Source organism: Hoplias malabaricus, chromosome Y (genome assembly GCF_029633855.1).
Source record: "Hoplias malabaricus isolate fHopMal1 chromosome Y, fHopMal1.hap1, whole genome shotgun sequence".
Taxonomy (NCBI): Eukaryota; Metazoa; Chordata; class Actinopteri; order Characiformes; family Erythrinidae; genus Hoplias; species Hoplias malabaricus.
In genome coordinates this window covers 23,364,984-23,385,591 of record NC_089820.1, presented here as the reverse complement: position 1 = coordinate 23,385,591, position 20,608 = coordinate 23,364,984, and the positions used below count along the sequence as shown (strand labels likewise).

The following is a 20,608-nucleotide window of genomic DNA, read 5'->3' as shown; positions in this document are numbered from 1 at the left end:
ATATAGTGGTTCTTATGATGACCTTAGCATCAACCTACTTTACTTTACATTACTACATGTAATATTTAGGGCTTTTGATGGCACTGTGAACATTTATCGTAAACTAGAGGTGGTCTGTACTGATGATAATATTCACAGTCATTGTAAATAGAAAATCATCATGGGATATGATGTGATTTCATTAAGAATATTGTGGATAGTGTGAGTACTTAAAGAACACTGACCTGACTCTTAGTTGTTAGCTGACTCTCTAGTTTTATTACTAAGAGAGCATAAATATTTTTTTAACCCTAACACTAACTTAAATGTGTTGAATCAAAAAGCTATGAATAGCTATGAATATAGCTATATTATTCATTCATTCATTCATTCATTATCTGTAACCCTTATCCAGTTCAGGGTCGCGGTGGGTCCAGAGCCTACCTGGAATCATTGGGCGCAAGGCAGGAACACACCCTGGAGGGGTCGCCAGTCCTTCACCGGGAAACACTCACATCTATGGACATTTTTGAGTCGCCAATCCACCTACCAACGTGTGCTTTTGGACTGTGGGAGGTAACCAGAGCACCCAGAGGAAACCCACGCAGACACAGGAAGAACACACCACACTCCTCACAGACAGTCACCTGGAGGAAACCCACGCAGACACAGAGAGAACACACCACATTACTCACAGACAGTCACCCGGAGCGGGAACCTCCAGGCCCCTGGAGCTGTGACTGCGACATTAACCTGCTGCACCACCGTGTCGCCCTTAGCTATATTATGCTTTTAGTAATTAAATCTAAAAAAAAAAAAAGATGCATTGTGATGTATATGACATATTGCAAAATGTCTTTAGAATTGCGAAACAGAGTAATTCTGTCTCCCTCAACCACAAATGTTCTCAGCCAGCCTTAAAATACAGATTGAATGTGAAACACGGATATTTAAACTAACGTCCCATCCAGTTAGCATTATGTAAAACTTGAGGTGCCAGAATTTCTGCAGCAGGACCACCAGAATGCCAAGCCATCTTCACCCAGGCAAAGCTGAGTGTGCCCTGAATAACAGGGCAGAAGGTCTGATTTCAGTCTATGCGAGTGAAGGATTAACACTCAGGTGCGTGTGTACAGTGTGTGTTCACAGCAGGGTTTTACTTGGCTGGAGAGTGATGGCTCCTCCAGTCACTGAGTTAGAAAGGCTAGAGTTTGTAGAGGCAGTTTTTTTGGAAGGAGCAAAACAATGGACAAAGAGCATGGCTGTGGTAGAGAGAAGTGGGTGGTGGGGGGGGGGTAACTGCGGCCCCCCCAGGCCCATCTCGGGCACACAAGGTCAGGACATCTGCTGACATTTTACTGCTGGGTTCAGGCCAGGCTGCAGGTTTCGGGGCTCCTGCCAGACCCTCATATCAGCACTCCGTAAAACCACCAGCTCCTCGAGACTCACTCCACAGCCCTTGGGATCCCAATGACCCTGTGCTTTTTTTTTTTTTTTTTTTATTCAAGGCTAGGAGTTGTCTATTTGAGAAGATACTGTGAATTGTAAACTTGGAGAGTGGACCCTGAGCTAATATGCCAGTCTAGATGGTGCATGTTAATCTAAATAAAAAGTCAATTATTATGTGGAGAATACGGATGACAGTTTGTATTTGGTTGTATGCTGAGAGAAGCAAATTGGACACAGAACATGAATAAGCTGACATTCTGTCTAGAGAGGACCTGACCTGATGCTTATTATTGGTGTGAGGCAGATAGCTGGAGCAAATCCTGGGACCTGTAAGTTAATGTGAAAATGTACAACACAAGAGGTATGAGTTAAAAAATTATCCACAGAAAAAATTGTCTTGGGACAACGATTTTTCAATGTTTGCACACATTTATTTCTGAACCATGCCCACAATAACTTCACTCAGGTTACCAGCACATCCAGCCGGACCTTCTTTTAAACCTTTGAGTGTGACATTAAGATGTTTAAAGACATTTGACGTAGTCCGAAAAACTCTCATAAAATCTGACTTGACAGCTATGACTTTTGAATGAATAGTTCAGGCTTCACAGGGCAACTCACAGCAGCAGGACAATATTTTAGAAGATACGTGTTTTCTTCTTGACTCAGTAATGCGACTTTCTTCAGTTTTAACAAACACCTCATACACACTCTTTTATGGTATATAGGTGGCACGGTGGGGCAGCAGGTTAGTGTCGCAGTCACACAGCTCCAGGGACCTGGAGGTTGTGGGTTCGATTCCCGCTCCGGGTGACTGTCTGTGGGGAGTTGGTGTGTTCTCCCCGTGTCCATGTGGGTTTCCTCCGGGTGACTGTCTGTGAGGAGTTGGTGTGTTCTCACTGTATCCTTGTGGGTTTCCTCCGGGTGACTGTCTGTGAGGAGTGTGGTGTGTTCTCTCTGTGTCTGCGTGGGTTTCCTCCGGGTGACTGTCTGTGAGGAGTGTGGTGTGTTCTCCCTGTGTCTGCGTGGGTTTCCTCCGGGTGACTGTCTGTGAGGAGTGTGGTGTGTTCTCCCCCTCCAGGGTGTGTTCCCGCCTTGTGCCCAATGATTCCAGGTAGGCTCTGGACCCACTGAGTTACAGATAATGAATGAATGTTTTCTTCTTGACTCAGTAATGCGACTTTCTTCCGTTTTAACAAACACCTCATACACACTCTTTTATGGTATATGGGCACAGCAGGTTAGGGTCACAGTCACACAGGTCCAGGGACCTGGAGGTTGTGGGTTGGAGTCCCACTCCAGGTGACTGTCTGTGAGGTGTGTTCCCCACAATATGTCTGCATGAGCTTCCTCCGGGTGCTCTGTTTTCCTCCTACAGTCCAAAAAACACATGCTGGTAGGTGGATTGATGACTCAAAAAGTGTCCGTAGGTGTGAGTGAATGTGTAAGTGTGTAAATGTGTGTGTGTTGCCCTTTAAAGGACTGGCGCCCCCTCCAGGGTTTATTCCCGCCTTGCGCCCAATGATTCCAGGTAGGCTCCGGGCCCACCACGACTCTAAGATAATGATATATATTTAAACTAATGCCTTCTCAGTGAGTGTGGTGATTGTATAAAGTTATATATAATCACAAAAAATACCAACAAATAACAACATAAAACAAATAAGAAATAAGGTTTTCTATAAAGTAGTAGGTGAGTGTGAGTTAAAAGAACAATGTTTTGTTCTGATTCCCCTTGATTTACATGAATTTGTTAAACAAACAGCACACCTTATATAAAATCATTATTTATTAAAATATACGCTAATTATTTATTAAAAATTGAATTATTAATTTAATTAATTAAACATTTTTAATTAATTATTTATTTTAAAATATGCTAAAACTAGGTATTGGATGATAACCTCAAATAAAATGTTGGACAAAATTAAACAACACATTCACACACAGAATATCACATTGAACAATTGTTATTAGGTTTTATTCTAATGTTGGACATTATTTGTTGTTTGTTTTATAGCAAATAAACACTTACTGCTCAGATAATGAAGCAGTATGGAGGACTATTTGAAATTATTTAATCATTCAGTGCTATCAAGCAGGGTGTGATCTATACTAATTTAGGAGTATAAGCTTCCATTACTTCACTAACATACGTTAAACTTCAGACACCAAACTTGTTGCGCTAAGTACACTGGAATAAACCGATTTATTTGATTTTTCACCAACCTTTGCTTTAAGTGTTTAAGTGAAATTGTTCAATTCACGTATTTGCACTTCAGTGCGAACAGTAAATACAGTCCAAGTTTTGTGTGCCTTTTAAAACTAATATCTCACAAGGAAAATAAGAAATATGTGCCCTGTATGGCTTCACATTTGACCACACAGACTTTTGACTGTTTAAGTTGCCAATGTTATTAAAAATCCATCAAACAGAAGTGCACTTTAACAGCAAGCCTGTTTAACTTTAAATGCAGCAGGGTGTGCTCAGCACTTTTTTATTTCCTTTACCAACGAAGAGAACAAATATGATTCTATGAGAAGTCTCACCTGAAACACTGAGAACTGCATGTAACAGCAGAATGAAAAGTTAGGGAACAGTAAATAAGAGTGATTCTCATAAACACAGAGCTTCTCTAAAACAATATAAATCTGTATTTAAATGTTCTCTACATTTGCAAACAATAACACTGATAATATTAAAGGCTAAGCACCAGCTCTATGAAAGTGTCAAACAAATAAATACAGTGGAATTTGAGTTCCTAACATGTGTTTATTGATAGTCAGAAAACATGTTATTTCTTACTAATTCAAGGAATAAGGTTTAAAAGACCGTTTGTCCCCCCCCCAACGGTGTTGGGAAACTCTAATAGGCGTCTTGCCTGTGACGTAGATGGTGGATAACAACTCTAGAAGTTGCACTTAATTTAATGCAAAATGATGAAAAGGTGTGTTGTTTTTGGCTGCAATCATTCAATGTACAGTGGGATCTGTGCACAAATGGCCCAAAGATCCCAAAATATCCAGAAAATGGACTAAATTTGTCAACTTTAAACGGGCACTTTGGAAAGGACCATCCGCTCACTCCGTTATCTGTAGCTCATTTCACTGGCGCTTTTCCAACAATATGGGCATGTAAGGACACCAACGAAAGGTGTTCAAGAGCCTCTGTAACATGGAGGTAAACAGGGTAAGGACACTCACTTCGCCTGTTTTAGTTGGTGTTAGTTAATGTTAGCTTGACTTGCTAAACTCGGTGGCTCAGATTATACTCGGCTACGTAGCTGCATTACGGAGGTTTATAGTGTCGGATGAATTCGAGTTCGACTTCGATCACATTTACAAGAATAACGGTACCTCTACATTTGAGTTTAGCTTATTGCTAGGCTATTGTCATGAATAATGTTGGTTATTTAGCTAGAGACTGTCATAACAGAATTTCCGTAGCGAGCTCGGGTTTTTCCGTCAATTTAATAAAATTGTCCGTTTTAAAGCAAATTAAGCTGCTATTTTCATTTTAATTCATACTTATATCTGTCAGTAACTAAAATAATGTGAAATATTTATGGAGGTCCATTAAGTGGTGCTTAGCCTTTAACAAAGTGTTCAAAAACTGAAACACTGATTGGTTGCAGTGTATGTGTTTCTTGCTGTATTACATTATACTAACATATAATATCATAACCATATTAAAATTTATGAATATTTACATGGTTCTGTTTTGCACTTCTGGGAGATGCATTCCGTTGCCTTGTACTGAGCAATGACAATATAGGTGAATCTATCAATCTAACTATTTATTTATCTATCTATCCATCTATTGGAAACTCTAAAGATGGCACTTATAGCTGAATGTGGCTTTGAGAATGCTTCAGATAAAAAAAAAGCTTAAAAACACAGGGCATAGTATCAGTTCTACCCCCTTGCAGTTGCTGGATGGAAGAGTGTGGAACTGAACGCTTTCATTTATGCAGTTCACTAGTATCTGTTATTTTAAAACAGTGAGAGAGAGAGAGAGAGAGAGAGAGAGAGAGAGAGAGAAAGAGAATGCGAGCTGGCAAAGACAGGGTCAGTCATTCAAACAGTCCCTGGTCTCCATTTAATCGCACAAAGAGAACCTTGAATTTGCTGTTGTCCTTGATTGAATGCAGTCATAACTAAATGCGGAACTTCTATTCACCGAAACAGCCATCATTCATTCAGGCATCTCTTTCATTCAAAGTTTTCTTCGTTGGCTTGAGGATTGGGTTTCACACAAGTCCTCTCCCAGCAAAATCCCTTCATTTGTTCGTTTTGCGATTTGCTGGCAAGATACCTCCACGCCGAGCTGTCAAATGGAGCATGTTATATACTAGCCTTTAGCAGGGTAACAAAAGGGCAACATCTGATTAGCATTCACTGCACAATCTCTCTCTTCCCTTAGTATTTTATTACCACAGGTGCAGGGGCATTCATTGATCAGATGCACGCTATGGGCAAAGCTTGTCCTAATTGAAAACAGCTCTATTTATACACCTGCAGGCACTAAAGGTCTCAGCAAGCGAACATGAGGGGTTGCTGAAAGGAGAGTGAAAGAGGAAGAAGAGAAAGAGAGAGAGGGGAAAAAATGAGGAGAGTTACTGTGAACAAATGCAAAAGAAGTGCTCTTTAACAGCAGCTCTTGGAGAGGCCAGACGTGATGAAAACAGTCTATTTAAGGCTCATTCATGAAGTCCTTTATGCTCGGGTTAATTATGTTTTGCAGGAGAAAATATGATCAGACACAAAGTACCAACAGACACAGTTTCAGACTGTGACATTTGGCCAAAAGTTTGTAGACACATGTTTGATCAAAATGTCGTTTGAGGCCCTGTCCACACTGATCCGTTTATTTGAGCCATCCACATGAAAATGGCTCTTTAGGTCACTGGAAATGGGGGTTTCCAAAACCCTGCAGATTTTTGAAAATGCCGTTGTCACTGTTCTCTTGTGGAAGGAATATCTTCAAAAACGCTGATGTCACACCAAGTGTCTGTCTCTGGCCGAAATGCACATACCTCCTCACTCCTTCTATAGTGATGTACATAACTCATTAAACTACACTATACATGCAGCTAGCACTAGATTTCAGATTCCCACACAAATGAATATAAATGATGCTGTATTAGAAATATATAATGCACTGTTAGGACCTAGATTCAGTCATTTCATGACATGTGTAGTGCACTACTTAGGGAGGATGGAGTGATTTGGGATTAAACCTGTGTTTCTCTCATGTGTCATGGTGTTTTAATGCCCCTCTTTAAGAGGTACTATGGCCCCCTACTGGACTGGCGTGAGAATACAGTCGTTTTCTTATTCGTCTGGAGAGGATATTAAAAAATCCGCATGGACAGGTCCTGAATTGAAGGGTATTAAAAAGCAGTGCCCCTTGGCAGCAGTAACCTCTGCGAAGGCTTTAGATGGTTCAAACCGTCCCCTCTAACCTATGTATGAATTTGAGTATAGTGATCGTACACCGGTGCAGCACCTCCAGAGCATCCTCATTCATTTTGTGTTTTTCTGAGGCGTCTATACCTTCAATCATTCATTTTCTATAACTGCTTCATCCTACTCAGGGTCGTGGTGGGTCCAGAGACCACCCAGAAGACTGGGCACAAGGCAAGAGCACACCCTGGACAGGACAATCCATCGCTGGGCATCACACCCAGTCACAACTCTGGGCAGTTTCACACACTCTTCAAGACACTTTGAACCCACAAGCGTAGGACACTGGAGCCGACATTATATTGTGTCAAATTATACCTATAAGTTAGGACTGGGCAATTTATTGAAAATGAATCAATGAATCAAATTAATCATTCAGTCTATATCGATTATATCAGTTTTTTAACAGCTTTTTTATTCTGTTATGACCCCACTGCGTGTTCATGTACTGCCTCTTTAAAACCACTCTATCAAGCTGTAGTCACATGATTCTGCCCCTATTTGCCACATGGAAACAACATAAATGCTGAGGCCGACCGAGCGACTCGAGCAGCTCGTACAAAAGAAAAACAAAGCATCTGTGGTGTGGGCATGCTGTGCTTTGACTATAATTAAGACGACACTGAACAAAAAGAAGTCAAATGTAAACTCTGAGGAAAAAACAGTTTCAGCCAAAGCACAATCAAACACCAAATCTAAACAGTGCTCAGAAAACAAGAGAAGAAAAAAGCTCCCGGCAACATTAGAAAAAATACGCCAGCTTTAACACTGGAGCATATTTACAGCACAAGCCTCGTCACTGAACTGTGAGGGTCAAAAACACAAAAAATAATAGTTCATTAATTGTAATCGTGGTATAAGGTACAATTCATCGTGATATTGATATTGCACTCATATCGCCCAGCACTACTATAGGTGTCACTAAAGTTAGTAAGTTACACTTATGCAGTGCCTTTCTAGACTCCCATAGCATTTTAACTCCTTTGGTACATTAGGGAGTAGCCTCGAAAACGTCCAGTGTGTAGTGTCCATCTGGAAGATAACGACTGCAGTCAATCTGCACCAGCAGGCTTACCTTACATCAGCTATTAGCTGGGGAAACATTCCTACTCTATTCATGAAAGTTTTATGACAGAGGCAGGACCTGTTTTGTTTTGTCTCATCAGAAGGACGGTGCCATTTGTTCACATTGAGTCACTTGGATCCACATAGAGCAGAGGGACAGCGTCCTGTTTACCCCGCCAACACAACTTCCAGCAGCCACCCTAGCTTTTCTAGGAGGTCACCCATCCAAGTACTGGCCTGGTCCAAAGTCACTTAGCTGCATGTTCTGGTGTTCTTGTGCTCAGGTGCTATGGAAGCCACATGAAATAATTCCACCACTTAAAATAATTTTAATAAAGGCGCCAAATTTTACTTTTCATTAATATGCTATTTGGTTCATGCTTTTCAAAGTTTGTAGTTCTTACCGTTGTCTAAACAAACTCTAGATGCCTCTTGTGTTCTTGTGCTCAGGTGCTATGGAAGCCACATGAAATAATTCCACCACTTAAAATAATTTTAATAAAGGCGCCAAATTTTACTTTTCATTAATATGCTATTTGCTATCTCAACATATTGAGATACTATCTCATTATTTTGAGATACTAAGTCAATTTAATTGTGATACTATCTCATTATTTTGAGATACTAAGTCAATATATTGTGATACTATCTCATTATTTTGAGATACTAAGTCAATATATTGTGATAATATCTCATTATTTTGAGACACTAAGTCAATATATTGTGATACTATCTCATTATTTTGAGATACTAAGTCAATATATTGAGATACTATCTCATTATTTTGATATACTAAGTCAATATATTGTGATACTATCTCATTATTTTGATATACTAAGTCAATATATTGTGATACCATCTCATTATTTTGAGATACTAAGTCAATATATTGTGATACTATCTCATTATTTTGATATACTAAGTCAATATATTGTGATACTATCTCATTATTTTGAGATACTAAGTCAATATATTGAGATACTATATTATTGTTTTGAGACAGTATCTCATTATTTTAGATAATATGTCAATATATTGAGATAGTATACAATCTCAATATATTGACTTAGTATCTCAGAATAATGAGATAGTATCACAATATATTGACTTAGTATCTCAAAATAATGAGATAGTATCTCAAAATATTGAGATAGCTAATTGAATATTAATGAAAAATAAAAACTGGTGCCTTTTTTGTATTATTTCATGTGGCAGAAACAGGCTTGCATACAGGTGCAGTGTCTCCTGGCCATAACGAGTACATTAGAAGAATTGTGTTATGAATTTGTAATTTATCTAATCAAATAATATATTTTTCCTGTATCTCTGCCATAGAATGGTGAAAAATTAACAGTTTTATGACGTGTGTTAATGATGAGATAAATATTTTACATAAATATGTCATAGATGTTATGGCATCACTGAAATGTTCTCTGTTCACTTTGAGCTCTGGGGTGTCACAGGGGACGGCCGTTCTGGAAGCTGTTCCACATCTCTAATTAAACGTTCATCGGTGCTCCATCAGACTATTTTAATGTTTCAGCGTGCATGTGGCCTATTAACTTACCCTGTCTTCTAACAGTTTAATGTGTTTGGAGCAGATTTATTAAATGGATAAAAACTCCAGACTGACAAACGCCATGTCTTTTCCAGTGCTGCTGGACTATTATTAACAGGGTTCCATCCCCATTCATCTATGATCAGATGAAAGCAGTTACTACTATGGAAATGTTACCAGTTGCATTGTAGCTGCAAGGATTATATCAAAACAAATGATTATTGATTAAAATGATTATCAAATTATTAAAACGAAGTTATGTGGCTAAAAATGATTCACATGGATCTCTTATAAAGGCTTAAGTACAATCCTTGAACTCTACACTCAGCGTCTTTTAAGGTTCATGCTTTTCAAAGTTTGTAGTTCTTACCGTTGTCTAAACAAACTCTAGATGCCTCTGCCATGAGCAGGGAGAGAGAGAGCGAGAGAGCCTAGCATACCGGACTTACCGATTTGTTTTTTTACTCATTTACAAAAACTGGGGAGCAGCAAATGTTGAGAAAACATCTTCTGAATTTTATAAAAAGTATTTTTGATTACAATTGTGAACTTCACCTTTAAGAGCATTTACTTAAAGGGGACATATTATGAAACAATCATTTGTTCAGTGCAATAATGTGTATATTTGTAGTCTACCAACCCTCAAACTGTGAAACAGGACCCATCAGTCATAATACATGGGAAGTCTTTCTGATTTTGCTTCACTTCTGACATCAAGGGCAGAGACTTTTTACATGTCCGGCCTCTTATCTAAGTCTCTTCAGTCACAGCGCTGGACCCGCGATTATGTGAGAGAGCACAGTCAAGGTTAAAAACGAGAAAACCAGAACAGAGGAAAAGAGAACCCAGCAAAAACAGCTAAAAACATCAGCTTCTGCTCTTTGCTCCTCACTATTGGGTGTTCACGTCGGGGTGAACAGTGAATCATAATTATTAATAGAAACAGGGTCTTAAAATAGATGGTGTGAACAGATTTGTGTGGACAGGGGGAGAACGCTGATGTGGGCTTGGAGCCTTGTGGTATTTTGGCCATAATATGCTGAAGATGTTCCATTAAGTGTAATTAAGTGTAATAACTGTGTTTTCTTGAGGAAATGTACAAAATGTCTCTTTTAAAGAGTGATGTAGACGTTCATATTTAGATTCCTATCCCATTTCAATCCAAAAAGACAAGTTTATAGAGGTGAATTTCTATTAATTTATTAGAACTTAAGTAATTTGTGTAATTAAGTAATGTGTGTAACTCATCGACATTAAATGATAGCTGAAACACTGGGATCTTACTGGAATACTGCATTGCTTTCCCACTGGTTTCCACTGTGTTTGATTTAACAGGTTTTCTCTTCCTTCAATAAATACAAGAAAACACCCGAAAAGCCCTGTAAAAATGATCAACTGCACAATATAGAAGTGGCAGACAGAGATTTGGTTGAGAAGCACTGGGGAATTTGTTCAATTCTGATTTATTATTTCACTTTAGCCGAGAGCAAGAACCTCCGGCCATGTTTTAGTAGGGTTGAATGCCAAAGGGACACGTCTACAGGTGGTTAGGCAGGGGAGCTGGCCACAACCAGCCCGAGAAAACACAAATATAGTCCTCCAAAAATGTTTCCTGAAGGCTGACCGCACCAACTATGCAATCATCGGCCAAGTCCAAGTCCAAGTTTACAGCATCCCAAAACTCCCACAAACACACAGAAAACACAAGCTTCACTCTCTTCCCAGAGCAGAAGATATAGCCCCAGAATCTCACACCAGGGACTCATGTGGTGACAGCTTTTGGCCAAGGGCCTTCAGTGAAGACTTTGCCCCAGCACACAGCACAACCAGCGTGGTGTAAACCCTCCTCTTTGGAGAAGTGAGAGAGAAGTTTGTCATTTCATTGCAGTGAATCACATAATGGCCAGCTACGACCACAATCACTCAAAGGCCACTGTGGAGCGGAGTGTTGCTTATTTGATTTCCTGCACTCTTAAAAAATAAAGCTACTGAAGTGTTCTACTGAAGGGAGAGATACTATAGAAGTCCCACTTTGGGGTTATGCTTTTGTGACCCAAAAGGACACAGAGATTTTTTAATTTCTTTATTATTATTTTTTTTTATATAAAAGCATTTAGTAATAGAGGATGGTTCTTTAAATAACGATGTTGTGAGTGTGATGTTTGGTCAGAAACCCTTTTGAAGTTTAAAGGCTAAGCACCACTTAATGGACCTCCATGAATATTCCACATTATTTTAGTTACTGACATATATAAGTATGAATTAAAATGAAAATAGCAGCTTAATTTGTTTTAAAACTGACAATTTTATTAAACTGACGGAAAAACCCAAGCTCGCTACGGAAATTCTTGAATGCAACCGTGACGTCACTGGTGGACAACAGCTGAACAACGCCGCGGTAAAACACCGTTATGACTGACTGTTATGACAGTATCTAGCTAAATAACCAACATTATTCATGACAATAGCCTAGCAATAAGCTAAACTCAAATGTAGAGGTACCGTTATTCTTGTAAATGTGATCGAAGTCGAACTCGAATTCATCCGACACTATAAACCTCCGTAATGCAGCTACGTAGCCGAGTATAATCTGAGTCACCGAGTTTAGCAAGTCAAGCTAACGTTAAATAACACCAACTAAAACAGGTGAAGCGAGTGTCCTTACCCTGTTTACCTCCATGTTACAGAGGCTCTTGAACACCTTTCGTTGGTGTCCTTACATGCCCATATTGTTGGAAAAGCGCCAGTGAAATGAGCTACAGATAACGGAGTGAGCGGATGGTCCTTTCCAAAGTGCCCGTTTAAAGTTGACAAATTTAGTCCATTTTCTGGATATTTTGGGATCTTTGGGCCATTTGTGCACAGATGTCCCACTGTACATTGAATGATTGCAGCCAAAAACAACTCACCTTTTCCTCATTTTGCATTAAATTAAGTGCAACTTCTAGAGTTGTTGTCCACCATCTACGTCACAGGCAAGACGCCTATTAGAGTTTCCGAACACCGTTGGGGGGGGGACAAACGGTCTTTTAAACCTTATTCCTTGAATTAGTAAGAAATAACATGTTTTCTGACTATCAATAAACACAAGTTAGGAACTCAAATTCCACTGTGTTTATTTGTTTGACACTTTCATAGAGCTGGTGCTTAGCCTTTAAAGAACACCTACGCAGAGCTGTCTTAAAGTACAAGCTTTTGTCTTGGATTCATGAAAAGTTGTATGAAATATTTAAAAGTTTAGGACCCAAGTGGTATTAGCAAAAAAAATGGTTATTTAAAGAATGATTCAATGAACATTTTTGTGATGTTTATATTCTTGTGATGTTTGCAAAGCCTGCTGGGTTTGTGAAGATGTTCAGGAAAGTTAAACTTGAACCTAAACCGGACCTAATGTGACCTATTGTCCTTTGCGATTTGCCATAAATGTGTAAATCAGCATTCACGTTTACATTCAACTTGTATATTTACTGGAAAACATACGGACAAACGTGCGCTCTCAAGGTCACGCTCTGGTGTGAAGATCGTCCATCTCCGCAGGCAGCGGACGTGAACTTACTTCTGCTGGGTCCTGTTGGAGAGCCTCAAGGCCTCCGCAGCTGCTTTCCTTGTCTGGAATTCCTCCTTCTTCAGGACCTCGCCACTGCCCCTCAAGCCTAGCTCCACCAGCTGGCGGGCCAACTCCTCGTCCTGGAGGAGCAATGAAAGAGATCTAGTGAACATCACAGAGGCCAAGAGGGGGTGGTTACAACTGAATGAACAATATGAGCAAGTCTGTCCAATTGAACTTGACTTCTAGGGCATCGTCTTGAAATACAAAGTGGTGGAGGAACATGTGCTGGAAGAACGGTATAGCAAAATACCATACAAGAATATACGTTGTGCTGGTCATAGCTTGGTGCTCTCCATAAAACAAGCATGTCCAGGTCTGGACTTCCAAACTTCACTTCCTCCCTCCTCAAGCCAATTCACAATAATGCAATCCTTTTGGTTACTAAATAACAAGCCTTTAGAGAGGATGTGGGTATACAGGGTTAGCCTTTAAAGGGTTAATCAGAGCGGGGCTGAGGACATGGCTGTGGCTTTCTGGATCAAGGATTTGTGCCACATGTCACTGCAGCCCACTCAACATGGACCGTGCTGTTTCCAGATGATTGAGTGAGAGAGATTCTTTGGGCCTTCAAACGAAGGGGCTGCTTTCATGTGGCCAGGAAGCACAGAGCCGGTGAAGCTCTGGTTGTTATGAACTGCGAGTCCAGCTCTGTTTTAAACACAAACGTCCAATTTTGTGTAAACACGATGAGAGCTGTTAATTGGGCTTCGTTCGTGAACTGAAATTAAGACAAATGTAAAAGTGTGCCATTTTAAGGCTGAGCTACATTTTGAAGTCACAGGGAACAAAGCACACACAGATAAAAACTAAAACAGATAAAACACTGAATACAATTAAACAGAAAATGAGCCGTAACAAATAGAGTTTAGACCAGATCTGTGGCCTGACTCACTCTCTGTGACAAACACAGAAAGAGCTCTCTAAATCTAAAACAAATTATAAATACATAAATAAAAGACTGTGGGGAAAATACAGATATCTGTGAATATAAATACTAATGAATACATAGAAACCTTTATTAAGTGTTAAATCTGGTCCATTTTGGTTAGTACTAGGGATGCACCGATCCGATATCAGTCCCGATATTAACAATATGAGCTAGATGAGCTTTAAATTCAAGTTATTTAAGCTACTTATGGTGCAGCAGTTAGTGTTGCAGTCACACAGCTCCAGGGGCCTGAAGGTTGTGGGTTCGATTCCCACTCCGGTGACTGTCTGTGAGGAGTGTGGTGTGTTCTCCCTGTGTCTGCGTGGGTTTCCTCCGGGGGACTGTCTGTGAGCAGTGTGGTGTGTTCTCTCTGTGTCTGCGTGGGTTTCCTCCGGGTGACTGTCTGTGAGGAGTGTGGTGTGTTCTCTCTGTGTCTGCGTGGATTTCCTCCGGGTGACTGTCTGTGAGGAGTGTGGTGTGTTCTCCCTGTGTCTGCATGGGTTTCCTCCGGGTGACTGTCTGTGAGGAGTGTGGTGTGTTCTCCCTGTGTCTGCGTGGGTTTCCTCCAGGTGACTGTCTGTGAGGAGTGTGGTGTGTTCTCCCTGTGTCTGCATGGGTTTCCTCCGGGTGACTGTCTGTGAGGAGTGTGGTGTGTTCTCTCTGTGTCTGCGTGGGTTTCCTCCGGTTTCCGGTTTCCTCCCACAGTCCAAAAACACACGTTGGTAGGTGGATTGGCAACTCTAAAGTGTCCGTAGGTGTAGAGTGTGTGAGTGAATGTGTGTGTATTGCCATGTGAAGGACTGGCGCCCCCTCCAGGGTGAATTCCTGCTTTGCGCCCAATGATTCCAGGTAGGCTCTGGAATCTTTTTGGGAGGAAACCCAAGCAGGCACAAAGAGAACACACCACACTTGTCACAGACATTGATTGAAAGCTGGGTTTTAACCCATAACAACAGAACCATTAAGACAATTTATAGCATTTCACTTCATATTATTCCAATCTATCCCTGCTTTAGAACTATCTACAAATTAGAACAGGCCTAAATTTTAATGCTCTATAATGCAGTAGCTTAGAAACAGATTAGCTAAATAATAATACAGCTATACAACAGCAAAGATCTCAGAACTGTGGCAGTAAAATCACTACTGTGGATATGCAACACCATATAGTTTAGGACACACACATTCCAGCGACTCAAAAAGACCTCTCTCTCCAACGAAAACTGATCCATAACATGTGTCTAAAACCGTCCCCTTGGGGTGTAATCATAGTTAACAAAACACACACTGAGTTCACTATTATGGGCAATTCCTCCACCTAATGTTTGAATTATTTATAAACCTCATCTCCTGAGCACCACATTAGCAAATCCCAAGTAAGCAAGCAGTCAGATGGAAAAATGTTATTTGGAAATCTGTCTTAGGTCCATGGGGGGGGGCGTTTCCAGGATTCAGACCAGGTAGAAATAGCCAGTGCATAACTTAGGTCCTACTTTAAATAAAAAAAAAAGAGGAAAACTTTCTTGTTTTTTGAGCTGCTGCTGACCACTGGGTTCTTCTTTGTGTCATGTCCAATGTTGGTCACCCCCACTGTGACAGTAACATGACTGGCAGTAGATTAGCAGTTGAACAAAGGGACAAATAAATAAAAAAAAAACAGGAAAAACAGTGGAGACTTCAAATCACAGCTATTCTGACTACTGCAGCGAATGCCAGAGTTTCAGAGTGATGCCTAAGCCATCCATGGTTGGGAGTCCAGGAGAGATCAATGGTCCTCACTCTCTAGGTGGGTTGGATGGCATTTCCTCTCCCTGTGCATCACCAAGCATGGTGCTAGCCAGCGTGTGTGTCCTTTAGCTAATATACGTTTTGGGCTGTAATTGCTCTCCTCCAAGCATGATGAATTCCTGTGATGTGCTGGAAGCAGTTTGAAACAACGAGGTGGCTGACTTCTGTCCCTGAAGATCTTGCTAGCCGTAACCTTCCAATCTTGGTAGCAAAAGCTACCAATTGTCCATTTTGGTGGTTTGAAATTGTCCACAGGTGTGGGTGAGTGACTGGGTGAGTGTGGGAAAGTGCAAACCTGATCAGGATGAAGCAGTTACGGAAGATGAATGAATAAAACCATGAGTGATGTTCAGCCCTCTTAAAAACTAAACAACAAATGAGCTTTAAGGCAAGACAGTGCAGACAAAATAGACCATTTCAATCCCATTCTTGAGGTTTCTGAATTAGCTGAATATATATAGCATATCTTTCAAACCTGCTCCCATAGGAGTGTGTGTGTGTGTGTGTGTGTGTGTGTGTGTGTGTGTGTGTGTGTGAGAGAGAGAGAGAGAGAGAGAGAGAGAGGTATTTGCTAAAATATTACTCATACTATAATATAATCATACTATAATTTAAGCTATAATTGTTTATACTAAAATGACCAGGGAAATGTAGTAAAATGGTGCATAGTGTTGTCTTAACTAAACAAATAAATCTGTTCTGTTAATCCTTTCTCTAAAGTGTGCCTTTGCAATTAAATTATCACTTTTCATGAGATAAAATACAATTTAAATATATAGTGATTTATATGAACCATACAATAAAAACCGAATACAATTAATTTCAAATACTGTTTGTCTTTAAAAATGACAGTTTGACACCTGTAGTGTCTCACTTTAAGAAACATTCGTGGCGCCATCTAGCGCTGAGGAAGAAGAGTGAACTCTCCCACTCACACTCAATGGAGTCATCCCTCAAACATTTCATAAATGTTTAGGGAGCTGTAGCCTATATCTGCATTAAACCACGTTGTCATGTTTGTCATGTAATAAATGAATGAATAAATAAATAAATATAAACGACTTCCTATATAATGTTGTGTGTGTGTGTGTGTGTAACATCTGTTATGATCTAAAAATGTGCAACGCACGGGGAGCAATTTGGGACACATCCCAAGTCCCCTACGGTTTAGGGTGAACTACACAGTCAGAGAGTGAAGGGGAAAAAAACAGCGAAGGAAAACGCTTTCTGTTGCGGTGAAAGAATGGCCGTATTTACCTCGAGATAGTAGCGGTCTAATGGTGTTATCTGAGAGTCTAGAAAGTCTTCATAAGAGTGAAATTCATTTACAATACTGTCCACAGCGGCGGCGGAGCTCTCTTCCTCCATTTTGTTAGCTAACGCTGGCTGCCTGGTTTCTACAGCAACAGCGTCTAGGAGACTTAAGGGAGCGAGTGCGCACTTGGTTTAGGAAAGGGCTAATAGAAACAAGCAGAGAATGTGCAGGAATATAAATAAAGAGCTATTACAGAAAATCCAAAGGGCATTTTAACAATCTCTATAATTAAGACATTCGTGTGGATACAGTCAATCCGAATGGTTTGAAATGAAAAGAACTTTTTAAGTAAAAATGTACAATTTGTCACAGTTGGGGCGATGGGAACCAGACGTCTGTAGAGTTTTGTCATCTTGAAATCCTGCTTATAAATTCGTCTGTAGCAGCTGGCTGGAGTTGAACATAGTGAGTGTGTGAAACTGTCCATGAGTGTGACTGCGTGAGTGTGTGAAACGGTCCATGAGTGTGAGTGACTGAGTGAGTGTGTGAAACGGTCCATGAGTGTGAGTGACTGCGTGAGTGTGTGAAACGGTCCAAGAGTGTGAGTGACTGGGTGAGTGTGTGAAACGGTCCATGAGTGTGAGTGACTGGGTGAGTGTGTGAAACGGTCCATGAGTGTGAGTGACTGCGTGAGTGTGTGAAACGGTCCATGAGTGTGAGTGACTGGGTGAGTGTGTGAAACGGTCCATGAGTGTGAGTGACTGGGTGAGTGTGTGAAACGGTCCATGAGTGTGAGTGACTGGGTGAGTGTGTGAAACGGTCCATGAGTGTGAGTGACTGGGTGAGTGTGTGAAACAGTCCATGAGTGTGAGTGACTGAGTGAGTGTGTGAAACGGTCCATGAGTGTGAGTGACTGCGTGAGTGTGTGAAACGGTCCATGAGTGTGAGTGACTGAGTGAGTGTGTGAAACGGTCCATGAGTGTGAGTGACTGCGTGAGTGTGTGAAACGGTCCATGAGTGTGAGTGACTGGGTGAGTGTGTGAAACGGTCCATGAGTGTGAGTGACTGAGTGAGTGTGTGAAACGGTCCATGAGTGTGAGTGACTGAGTGAGTGTGTGAAACGGTCCATGAGTGTGAGTGACTGCGTGAGTGTGTGAAACGGTCCATGAGTGTGAGTGACTGGGTGAGTGTGTGAAACGGTCCATGAGTGTGAGTGACTGGGTGAGTGTGTGAAACGGTCCATGAGTGTGAGTGACTGCGTGAGTGTGTGAAACGGTCCGTGAGTGTGTGAAACGGTCCATGAGTGTGAGTGACTGGGTGAGTGTGTGAAACGGTCCATGAGTGTGAGTGACTGGGTGAGTGTGTGAAACGGTCCATGAGTGTGAGTGACTGGGTGAGTGTGTGAAACGGTCCATGAGTGTGAGTGACTGAGTGAGTGTGTGAAACGGTCCATGAGTGTGAGTGACTGAGTGAGTGTGTGAAACTGTCCATGAGTGTGAGTGACTGAGTGAGTGTGTGAAACGGTCCATGACTGTGAGTGACTGAGTGAGTGTGTGAAACGGTCCATGAGTGTGAGTCACTGAGTGAGTGTGTGAAAGGTCCATGAGTGTGAGTGACTGGGTGAGTGTGTGAAACGGTCCATGAGTGTGAGTGACTGAGTGAGTGTGTGAAAGGGTCCATGAGTGTGAGTGACTGGGTGAGTGTGTGAAACTGTCCATGAGTGTGAGTGACTGCGTGAGTGTGTGAAACAGTCCATGAGTGTGAGTGATTGAGTGAGTGTGTGAAACGGTCCTTGAGTGTGAGTGACTGAGTGAGTGTGTGAAAGGGTCCATGAGTGTGAGTGAATGGGTGAGTGTGTGAAACGTTCCATGAGTGTGAGTGAATGGGTGAGTGTGTGAAACAGTCCATGAGTGTGAGTGACTGAGTGAGTGTGTGAAACGGTCCATGAGTGTGAGTGACTGGGTGAGTGTGTGAAATGGTCCATGAGTGTGAGTGACTGGGTGAGTGTGTGAAACAGTCCATGAGTGTGAGTGACTGAGTGAGTGTGTGAAACGGTCCATGAGTGTGAGTGACTGAGTGAGTGTGTGAAAGGGTCCATGAGTGTGAGTGACTGGGTGAGTGTGTGAAACGGTCCATGAGTGTGAGTGACTGAATGAGTGTGTGAAAGGGTCCATGAGTGTGAGTGACTGGGTGAGTGTGTGAAACGGTCCATGAGTGTGACTGGGTGAGTGTGTGAGTAACTGGATTAGTGAGTGAAACTTTCTCATGTGTGAGTGACTGTGTGAAATTGCCCACAGGTGTGTGTGTGTAACTTGGTGAGTGTGTGCAACTATCCATACGTCTGAGTGTGAGTGACTGGGTGAGAGTGTGAAATTGTCAGTACAGTGTGTGAGTGACTGGGTGAGAGTGTGACACATTGTTGTACCATGGTGGGTTTGTGAAGATGAATGAATACATTCAATGTACATTTTTCTGTTTGCACTTAAAGGAGAATTCCACCGATTTTTGAGAATTATTTAGTGATCAGTGTATAAACCGCCATTCAGAGTGATTGAATGTGAGATTGTAGTGGAACTCCTGCTCATTAGTGGTGAGTGTGTAAAATTGTGAATTGTGACACCATTATGCCTGGGACTTCATATGTTTCCCTGCATACACAGATTGCAATATATTCTAAGCAACACTTACTCTGAAAACTCTTATAAAACATTTTCCACTGTGTCAGGATGAAATTTCACAATAATTTAATAACTATATGCTGAAGATCATATTAATAGTTAAATATTGAGTATGAATATGACAAGTCTTAAACTAGCATGGTTTCAGAAGCACTGTGGCAGTAAGATCATAAGAAAAGCACACCCATAATGCACAGGGAAATTAAGGCCTGATGTTTTTTCTTGAGGGCTCAAGGCTGTCACAGACTTTATTTTTGCTGGCCTTTACTGACCCCTAGTGGAAACGTGGCCGAGTATATCTCTGCAGGCCAGAGACCAGCATGTGAAAGGGACATGATCAGTAAGTAGGCATCATAACCAGCAAATGTGAGGTTTAGTGTTAGGTTTAGGCTTAGGGATAGGTTTAGTGTTAGGTTTAGGCTTAGGGATAGGTTTAGTGTTAGGTTTAGGCTTAGTGATAGGTTTAGTGTTAGGTTTAGGCTTAGGGATAGGTTTAGTGTTAGGTTTAGGCTTAGGGATAGGTTTAGAGTTAGGTTTAGACTTAGGGATATGTTTAGTGTTAGATTTAGGCTTAGGGATAGGTTTGGAGTTAGGTTTAGGCATAGGGATAGGTTTAATCAAAACAAATCAAATTTATTTGTATAGCGCCTTTTACAACTGACGTTGTCACAAAGCAGCTTCACAGTTTCAAAACAGAACATTTAAATCAAAGCCCAATGCAAGCAAGCCGAAGGCGACAGTGGCAAGGAAAAACTCCCTCGAGGCTGGAGGAAGAAACCTTGGGAGGAACCAAGACTCACAAAGGGGACCCATCCTCCTCTGATCAAACTAT

At 41.1% G+C, this 20,608-nt stretch overlaps 1 protein-coding gene across 1 annotated transcript in view; it reads right to left on the bottom strand.

Moving 5' to 3' along the window:
- Window positions 1-17,224, bottom strand: part of LOC136679552 (cilia- and flagella-associated protein 299-like) — a 109,532-nt gene extending 92,308 nt beyond the window's left edge. The window contains exons 1-2 of the mRNA XM_066658148.1: window positions 17,101-17,224; window positions 13,074-13,204 (exon numbers count right to left, since the gene is read on the bottom strand). Of these exons, the coding sequence (XP_066514245.1) occupies window positions 13,074-13,204; window positions 17,101-17,211 (242 nt within the window). The 5' untranslated portion in view covers window positions 17,212-17,224. The remainder of the gene's footprint in view (window positions 1-13,073; window positions 13,205-17,100) is intronic.
- Between the last annotated feature and the right edge of the window lie 3,384 nt (window positions 17,225-20,608).